Genomic DNA, 9,979 nt, shown 5'->3' with positions numbered 1-9,979 from the left:
ATCCAAACGGTCGATCCGAACCGTTCATCTTATTCTCCATATTAATATGTACTTGGAGACCAAATTTTACATTTTTCTGAATTTTTTATTATTTATTAAGTATTTTACAAAATTGTTGATCCAACAGTGGCTGCATTTTTTTTTTCAAAAAAAAAAAGTTACTGTTTACTGGATCCACATGAAAAAATGGATCACGGAAAGAAATAAATGCCAAGTTCAAAACACATTTCATGAACACTGATGATATTGTTGCCTCATTCAACATCATTTGCCAAGCCATTCACAAATTTATATAAACCTCTTTTTTTTTTTAGGAAACAAATTTATATAATCTTTTTGTCTCTCCATAAATTAAAAAATAATATATATATATATATAATGACGGTCTACAGTAGAATTTTTATTATTTGCATTTGGAAGAACGATAATGAATTTGTCCATGTAGCCGCAACTTGTACAATATGCAATAAGAAACAGATTCGATCCGACACATTTTCAAGATATATGAAACATGTATTCTTAAACACAAATCAAAAGTTACGAAACATACTAAGATTATTTTTGGAAACCTTGCTAGCTAGCTTCTCCCTCAAGAATACAATTAATTAATAGGGAACATTGGAATTATAAGGAACGATCTTCCAGTGCTGGATTGGGGTGTCGGCCCAACACTGGACGACGATCTTGGTGCCGTCATTGAATATGCCAGCATATTTGTCGATGGCAGTCATATTCAGGGTTGGCGTGCTTGTAATCCTAATGGCACGGAAACCTGTCGATGCCACCTCTGTCCACTTCACCGAGTTGTCGAGGCGGTTCTGATTGTAAGGAACTAAGCTGACCTGATCGATGTATTCATGTAGAAATTAAAAAGGGTTTTATGTATTTATCTTAGTTATGAGTTCTTTGACTATCATGCCAAATAATTAAGTTTTGTTAACATAATTAATTATTTACCTTTTGATTTTCACCAGCCGGGTTCTGAAGGGCTTCTCCTGTTACTCTGTTGACCAGTGCAAAAATAGGAAAGCCATCATGATCTTTTGCCTCATTAAAGGAGTTCATGTCCTTGATCCAGTGCTACATGAATTTTTAAAGAAAATTAAAGGATTTAATTAATGAACCCATATGAAAAAGTTACATCAAGCAAAATCAATTATATATCAGAGCTAGATCACCCAAAAAAAAAAAAAAAAAAAGAGTAATTAATCAATTGATTAACTACCTGATAGTGATCGTTGGAATCAGCAGGTGCCAGCACAACAGTACCATTTCGTGCAGTGATACTCAAATCCTTAGCGGCCTCGCAATAAATCCTGACCGTCGGTTGTCTCGGCAGCTTGGTGTATTGGTTGCTGGGAGCGTTCGGTGGAGTGTAGCTGTCCGTGTGGAAGCCGTTAGGAAAAGACATCTCGGACCTACATGGATTCGCTTGATTGCCATTATCATCTGGCTTATCAACATCTGGTTTCAAAGCTGGTGCTGGAGCTGGCAGGCGAGGTGTTACCAAGAGAATATACCTGAGTCTGAACGTATCGTCTTTCAGATATCTATTGTCATCACATAGCGAATTGTTAACGCAATTCTCGTAGCCCCAACGGGTCTTGCCATCTGATGGTGAGATAGGGACGAGATTAATGGTAGAGCTTGACCACTTGAAGGTGCTCCAGTCCCACAGATGGAAGGAACTCGACCACTTGGAGGTGCTCCAGTCCCACAGACAGAAGGAATACATTGACTGCTCAGGTTTGGTTGCATTCAACAATTTGACAAAAACTGATACGCAATCGGAGACCGACTCGTTGATGCCTTCAGGGTAGAATTCTATCGCCCAATCGTAGCCTCCCACTGTGAAGCGCTCCAACTCAATGCCGTTCTTGTTGCGGATGCTTTTGAGGATTGAGAAGTCCGTTATTTCAAGAGTTTTCGATCTGGAGACAAATATTGGGGGCTCCGTCTCTGGCGCCATTTCGATTAATGGTTGTTAGAGCAAAAACTTAATTGATGAGAAGGATATATAGAATTGTTTAGCGACCAGAAACTCAAACAAGAACAAAAAAATCGAATTGAACAAGAAAGAAAGAAGAACTAATTTTATTGAATTGGTAAACTGAGTACAATGAAGCAATGGAATAAATAACTAAGAAATTGATAAATTCAGATATCTTGATGCATAATCCAAGTACATAGATCTATTCTCTATTTATAGGCAAAACTATACGACTTGGAATCAATCAAATCCATCGATCAGATCTCTTGATTGCATCCTCGTTTGCCATTTGGCGCTCGCGTGGAGAAAGACAGCTGAGCTGTCTTAACGACTTATCAACTGGATGTGTTCGTCCAGTGTCCATTTCGTTCATCTCCAGTGCTGACACTGTGGGTCCCTCGTCCCATTGGCTTAACTCTTTACTGCGCTCTTCAACGGTCGACGTCCCATTAATTTCTTGTGGTCCCACCTGTAGCAATACAGCGCTTTTAATTCCTCTGCCCGTTGGTTTGTCTCATTGTTACACCCCAGATTTTTACCATTCGGAACATGATTATATAAGCATCTTCACATCTTTTCTTGGCCCGTCAACCTACGTCGCCAACAGAAATGAAAATAAAATAACAAAACAAAGTCAGCTACAAAGCTCAGTAACCGGTTATTTAACGACACGCTTCTCTATAATTGGCTTAATTTAACAATCATTCAAATAAGGCCGGATTAATCCACACAAATTAACATCAAAATTATGAACGCAAATTTAACCAGCGATAGCACGTCAGTCTAGGTTATCCATAAAACAAGTCACATCATATTCACACATGTGTAATCCCTGTCACATGCAATTCCCACATTCTCATAACACAATTCCTTGAACCACCAATCCAATGGGAAATTCATCCAACATTGGAAGGCCGCCAATCCACTGAGAAGTCTAACCAACAGTGAGAGACTACAATCACATATCAAATTACAACCTCAAACCCACTATCCCATTAAATATGTTATCATAATTCAATATGCAATACCAATATTTAAATAAACCATACAAAATGAAAACACAGATTATAGAGAAGTCCGGTTACCTTATAGCGAGATATTTCATATTTCATGTCGGATTGAAATAACTCAAAATCACTGCGACGTAGTAGGAATTCAAATTGGACAGACAGTCGGATAATAATCAATATTAGAGCTACAAGAATAACTCATCTTTTCATTTTATTTTTCTCACTTTTCTCTTTATTCGGTCTCTGTCTCCGAAGTGATACAGAGAGACAAACATTAATGTAGTTAATAAAGAATTAATGAGGGAAGAGAGTTAACGTTGTTATGAGGGTCTGTAACTCTCTATTAATATGATGGTTTTGAAATGAGAAGATGCAACGAAAGGGTTTCAATATAATCGAAAGGATTCAAGATGAAATGATGAGTTTCCTTTATTATTATTTATTCTTAACTAAAATAAATTTAAAAATTGAAGACAAATTCGGTTATTTAAAATTTTGACGGTTATCATTTGTCAAACTGAAGTGTTAAAATATAATAACTAAAATTTAATATGTTAATATATCTTTCTGTTTTTTTCCGTTTAATTTATGTTAATTTAATTTAATTGTTTTTACAGAAACGTATACAGTATTTTCAATATTATATGAAAATAAAATTTAAGCATAGATAATTATAATTCAAAAATTTTGGGTTGTTATACCCATCTAATTGTTCTGCCCCTTTCCTCTTTCCTGAGCTGGTTGACCGAGTCAAAATTGAAATTAATTATCCCCGATTCCATCGTGTGTGACACTCTTCCCTCCTCCAAATTGTTCTCGACCTCGAGGACGAAGTCTGAAAATTGGCGTGCGATGGAATCATAGTTTTCCCAAGTAGCGTCGTCAGGAGACTGATTGGACCACTAAATGAGAATTTGGGAGGTTGTTGCATTGCGTCGCTTGATCATGCGTCGAGCTAATAACGCAACAGGGATTGTCTGTAAGACACCATTAGGACCAATAATAGGTAAGTTGGGAGAGGTGGCTTGAGTATCACCAATGTGCTTCTTGAGCTGTGAGACATGGAAGATGGGGTGAATTGCTGATCCTGGTGGTAAATTGAGGTGATATGCAACAATGCCAATCTTTTTAATTACTTCATACGGCCCATAGTACTTAGGACTCAGTTTCTGATTCCGGAAGCCTACCATTGTAATATGACTACTAAGAGTTGTCGTTCGCTGCGATGGTTGTCAGCTTGTTGTTTCATCCTATTCTTAGCTTTTGCTAAATTAGCTTTCAATTGCTGTAAAGCTGACTGTCTATCTCTCAGAATCACATCCACAGCCTCAACTTGACTCCTGGGAGCGCTGCCCAATCCTAACTGAGGGGTAGGGTAACAAAAAAGGGCTTCGAAAGGCGACATCTTTATCGCACTGTGGAAGGAGGTGTTATACCACCATTCTGCCATGGTCAAGTACTTCATCCAAGTCTTCTGCTTCTCAAACACCATACAACGTAAATAATTCTCAAGGCACTGGTTCACACTCTCCATTTGCCCGTCAGTTTGAGGGTGGTATGCTGTGCTGAGGTTGAGCTGTACATCTAAACATTTCATTAATTCTTGCCAAAATCGGCTTGTAAAAATTGGATCCCGATCTGATATGATATTCTCATGTAGCCCATGATGTTTATAAACAAAATCAAAGTAACATTGGGATACATCAGATGCTTTGTAAGGATGACTCAGGGCTATGAAGTGTGCAAATTTAGTTAGACAATCGACAACTACCATGATAACTTCTTTGCCGTTAGACTTGGGCAATCCTGTAATGAAATCCAACCCAACACTAACTCAAGCATTTGCAGGAATTGGAAGAGGTTGTAATAAACCTGGGGGGTGAATATGCTCAGGTTTATTCATCTGACACACATCACACTTCTTAATGAAGTCATGCACATCTCGTTTTGCATTAGGACATTAAAAAGACCTCTTTAATCTTTGGTATGTAGCAGTGATTCCTGAGTGCCCTCCTTCACTGGATGAGTGCATTTCTCTCAGAATGGTCTGTCTCCAATTGCCTGCATCTCCAATGCAAATTTTTCTTTTGTACCTCCAAATTTGCTGATGCTGAGAGTAAGGAGTGGTTGATTGGTCACCATTGCTTGACTATACACATGGTTGTTGACACATCTTTTCTTGAATGCCTTCAATCCATTTATGACCTAAATAGCTGTTATGCACATCAAGCATCCACTGTGGCACTAGTTCACTTAGAAAATTGACCTCTGCACCTGCACTAACAAAACAATTTCCATTTTTCCCTTCTTGCCTAGAAAGGGCATCAACCACTACATTTTCACTACCTTTTTATACTCAATAGTATAGTATAAGCCTAGCAATTTGCTTAACCCTTTATGTTGATTGGCTGTGTTAATCTTTTGCTCTAATAGGTACTTTAAGCTAATATGGTCAGTTTTGATTATGAACCTATTTCCCATCAAATAATGTCTCCATTTGGTTATGGATGTGAGCAAGGCTGGAAATTCCTTTTCATAGGTAGACAAAAGTTGGTTCTTTGGTCCTAGCTTCTTACTCAAAAATGTGTGGTCTTTTTGTTTTGAATCAACATAGCACCAATTCCATTCATGCTAGCATCAGTTTCTAAGATAAATTATTGAGTGAAATCAGGTAAAGCTAAAACTGGTGCATGAGTCTTGGCAATTTTCAATTTGTCAAATGCAATTTGAGCTTCTTCACTCCATTTGAATCCATCTTTCTTTAGCATTTCAGTTAATGGCCTTGCTATGATTCCATAATTTTGGATAAATTTTCTATAATAACCAGCGAGTCCAAGAAATCCTCTCAAAGCTTTGACACTTTTTGGTGTTGGCCAGTCCTTCATGGCCTCTATCTTTTTTGGATCAGTTGCAACCCATTTAGCTGAAATTATGTGACCCAAATATTCAAGTTGTTCAAGAGCTATATCACACTTGCTTCTTTTTAAGAAAAGTTGATTTTGCCTTAACAAGTCAAATACTAGCCTCACATGCTTTATATGGTTCTCTAAATCAGTACTATAGACCAAGATATCATCAAAAAAGACAAGAACAAACTTTCTCAAATATGGTTTGAAAATTGAATTCATTAATGCTTGAAAAGAAGCTGGAGCATTAGTAAGGCCAAATGGCATTATTTTAAATTCACGAAGACTATCATGAGTGTGAAAAGCAGTTTTGAAAATATCTTCTTCATACATCCTAATTTGATGATATCCAAGTCTTAGATCTAATTTAGTAAAAACGGTTGCATGTTTGAATTCATCTAACAAGTCATCAATAATGGGTATTGGATACTTATTTTTGATGGTGTTTTCATTCAATTTTCTATAGTCCACACACATTCTCCAAGAAATATCTTTCTTTTTGACTAAGAGGATTGGAGAAGAATAAGGGCTACAAGAAGGTTGAATAAAAGAGTTCTTGAGTAACTCCTCAATTATTTTGTTAATTTCCAACTTTTGATAATGAGAGAATCTATAAGGCCTCAAATTGACTGGTTTTGAAGCTGGTTTTAATGGAATTCTATGGTCAATGTCTCTTTTTGGGGGCAGCACAGTTGGTTCAGCAAAAATATCTGAATATTCCGGCAAAATTGGTAAAAGAGAAGGATGTACTTCCCTTTCCTTCTTTTCTTCAGAGTGAGAGATTTGTGCCATTAATAGGTGGCCTTCTTCATAAGGTGCTTGCAGCACTTTTAGGGAGTGTGTACTGATTGTAAGCTTTTTCAACCCAGCTTGCACATCTTCATCTTCTAATTTGATGAATCTTCCATTCTTCTTTAACTTCACACTGCCCTTGCTCCAATCAACTAAGGAGGATTCTAATTGAGTCAACCAGTCGATGCCTAATAGTAGATCATGGCCTTGAACATCTAGCACCCTTAAATTTGCTTGGAAGTCATTATCCTGCAAAAAGAACTTGAGATTTCTGCATAGCAAGTCAGTACACATTTTACTCTCATTAGCCACACTCACATTTAAAGGTTTTGTCTTTTCAACATTTAATCCCAAATTATAAACAATGTCAGGATGGATAAAGGAGTGTGTGCTCCCATTATCCATGAATGCACATATAGGTATGTTGTCAATTTTCCTTTTAAAATTCATAGAAGTGTTGTACTGGCCTTTACAAATGCTAATGATAGCAGTTTCTCCTTCTTCAAATTCAACAAAATCCTCAAAACCCTCTTGATTTGGTTTAAGTTGTTGTTCAGGTAGGTCAGAATTCAGATTACTCTCCTCAGCTTCAATGGCATGAAGGGCTCTAGAATTACATTTGTGCCATTGGTACCATTTTTCCTCACACCTAAAACACAAACCTAACAACCTCTTTTGATCAAGACTCATACTGTTAGAAGATTTGTTTAGAATTTTGGGAATTTCAGGTTTAGCACTTAATCTAGGTAGCAGTTGACCCTTGTCCTTCCACCTATTGTCAATTGACTGATACTGGTGCCTAGTCTGGTATTGAGAGGTCTTCCCTACGGCATTTGCCTTTTTAACAGTATTGTCAATTGATAATTCAATTTGTCTAGCATATCTAATTGCATCATTAACAGTACTAAGATTGAACAATTCAATAGTATGCCTAAGCTCTTCTTTTAACCCACTAACAAACCCTTCTACATAAAAGTCTTCACTAGTGATCTTCTTTTTGTATGTTAGTCTAGCCCTGGCTTGTAGAAAGTTGGTGATGTACTCTTCTAAACCTCCATATTGATGAACCCTCTTGAATTCATCTACTGCACTACCTGTGTTATAAGCAAAGTAATTCATCACTTCTTCCACCAAAATTGGCCATGGAGGCTGAGGATTTGCTATCTTGAAACACCTGTACCAATCATCAGCTGGGCCTTTGAAATGCATAACTGCTATCCTGGATTTGTACTCCTCTGGTACCTGATACATGTCAAAGTAAAAATTGCAACAATCTACCCATAAAGAAGGTTTGAGTCCTGTGAAAACAGGAAAATCAACTCGTGGTAAGTTGAACTTGGATGGGCTTCTTGGCAAATCTTGCTCCAATTTTGCATCTTGATAGTGATTTGCAGGTCCTCTTGGGTTGGCTGTCGCATACTCGCATCTGGATTGTGAATGCCAGTATTAATGCTCCCTAGGCCATCTGGTGCTGACCCTCCATGTTTCTGCTGAAAGGCTGTCATTATCTCCCGGAAGTGGTGATCCAACTTCTTGTCCTGATTGTCAAACTTCCTGTCCAGCATCGCAACGGCATGAGTGTTGTTACTGGTAGCATGGGTGTTGGCATCAAGTTGCTGCTTCATTGATAAAGTCTGATTCTCAAGCTGATTTAAGCGTTGGCTCAAGTCCAGTTGAACTGCATCTGATTGCATCCTTGTTTGCTCTAATTGCAGGAGTTTAGCTGTTAGCGTAGCTAAATCCATCAGCCCTTCATCGCTACTTCTCGAACTCCTAGTGGTCATCGGCATGGTTAATCGCCAGTACTCTTGTCAGTAATGTTGTGAAGCAATCCCAGAAGCAATCTTGATGCTCTGATACCAATTGTAGCGACCAAAAACTCAAACAAGAACAAAGAAATCAAATTGAACAAGAAAGAAGAACTAATTTTATTGAATTGGTAAACTGAGTACAATGAAGCAACGGAATAAATAACTAAGAAATTGATAAATTCAGATATCTTGATGCATAATCTAAGTACATAGATCTATTCTCTATTTATAGGCAAAACTATACGAGTTGGAATCAATCAAATCCATCGATCAGATCTCTTGATTGCATCCTCGTTTGCCATCTGGCGCTCGCGTGGAGAAAGACAGCTGAGCTGTCTTAACGACTTATCAACTGGATGCGTTCGTCCGTCTCCAGTGCTGACACTGTGGGTCCCTCGTCCCATTGGCTTAACTCTTTACTGTGCTCTTCAACGGTCGACGTCCCGTTAATTTCTTGTGGTCCCACATGCAACGATATAGCGCTTTTAATTAATTCCTCTGCCCGTTGGTTTGTCACATCTACCCGTTCTGCCCCTTTCCTCTTCCCTGAGCTGGTTGACCGAGTCAAAATTGGAATTAATTATCCCCAATTCCGTCGTGTGTGACAAATTGTTAGTTATACTGATCTTTGAGCATGCACTTGTTGTGGGATGAGTCCATTAATTTGCAGATGGTTCGTGCATTTATAGATAGATTCATGGGTCGTCAGTTTCCGTCTCAAAACAAGCTCAAAACTTTCATAATACATTAATTTTATTATGTTTAAGATTTTTTTTATAAAATAAGAAGTAACAGAATATTAATAAAGAAAGGTACATTTGGAGGTGACCAATGCAAAATAATATAAAAAATGTAGTCGAGAAGCACATGACCAGCTTCTTCATTAATTCTAAATTTTTTTGTTTGAAGGATGTATACATCAAAACAACGAAATAGACGCAAGCAATTGAGAAACAAAATTGGCAAAGAATATGAGTTTCGTACGTACCAAGAAGCTACAAGGTACAAGGTAATAAATGCTTTCTAGCTATTAACTTTATTTATTCTTAAACTAGGACACTATCCAAAGTATGTTACTTTGCTGATGGGTTCACTCTTTGAATCTCCATAGTTTTAGTTTAAGCAAGAAATGTAAGTAATAATGAACTAAAACCCTATATCAAGAAATGGTCGAAATGCAAGTTATAATGATATATACATATTCACTAGTATATTACAAATGGGCGAAGTATAAGTGCTTCGGCAGAGTCATGCATGGTATTGTGAATTATAGACCTTCAAGGAAACCATGAAAATTACAACTCATACAGGACAGGTATCTATCACATTAAAATGATCATATCAGCTAAATCCAATGAGATACCGTAGGATGTAGAGTCAAATCCGAGTTGTCTGTCTTAATCTGGCACAAATTATCAAAGAAAATATGAATTCACTCAAATTTGATAGTGGATCTATCTAAATAATTAA

The 9,979-nt window shown here is 37.4% G+C and overlaps 2 protein-coding genes across 2 annotated transcripts; both read right to left on the bottom strand.

Moving 5' to 3' along the window:
- Nucleotides 1–389: 389 nt before the first annotated feature.
- LOC144567563 (uncharacterized) lies at nt 390–2,041 on the bottom strand. The gene is made up of 3 exons (XM_078317726.1): nt 1,226–2,041; nt 958–1,080; nt 390–842 (listed from the first exon to the last, which is right to left on the bottom strand). The coding sequence occupies exons 1-3, from the start codon at nt 1,967–1,969 to the stop codon at nt 606–608; spliced, it is 1,104 nt and encodes a 367-aa protein (XP_078173852.1). The 5' UTR covers nt 1,970–2,041; the 3' UTR covers nt 390–605.
- Nucleotides 2,042–5,654: 3,613 nt separating this feature from the next.
- LOC144567100 (uncharacterized) lies at nt 5,655–7,949 on the bottom strand. The gene has a single exon (XM_078317154.1). It carries the CDS (start codon nt 7,947–7,949, stop codon nt 5,655–5,657), a length of 2,295 nt encoding a protein of 764 aa, XP_078173280.1.
- Nucleotides 7,950–9,979: the final 2,030 nt, after the last annotated feature.

The sequence above is a fragment of the Carex rostrata genome, chromosome 16 (assembly GCF_964058835.1).
Source record: "Carex rostrata chromosome 16, lpCarRost1.2, whole genome shotgun sequence".
Classification (NCBI taxonomy): Eukaryota; Viridiplantae; Streptophyta; class Magnoliopsida; order Poales; family Cyperaceae; genus Carex; species Carex rostrata.
The sequence above is the reverse complement of the archived record's forward strand: the minus strand, read 5'-3'. Positions and strand labels throughout refer to the sequence as shown.

What these genes read in the sequence shown, in the direction of transcription:
- LOC144567563 (XM_078317726.1), bottom strand. Translation starts at nt 1,969, where the DNA reads ATGGCGCCAGAGACGGAGCCCCCAATATTTGTCTCCAGATCGAAAACT. An exon ending in ATTCCAACGATCACTATCAG is followed by an intron (nt 1,081 to 1,225) that starts GTAGTTAATCAA and finishes AAATTCATGTAG; the next exon opens with CACTGGATCAAGGACATGAA. An exon ending in CGGCTGGTGAAAATCAAAAG is followed by an intron (nt 843 to 957) that starts GTAAATAATTAA and finishes TACATCGATCAG; the next exon opens with GTCAGCTTAGTTCCTTACAA.
- LOC144567100 (XM_078317154.1), bottom strand. Translation starts at nt 7,949, where the DNA reads ATGTATCAGGTACCAGAGGAGTACAAATCCAGGATAGCAGTTATGCAT.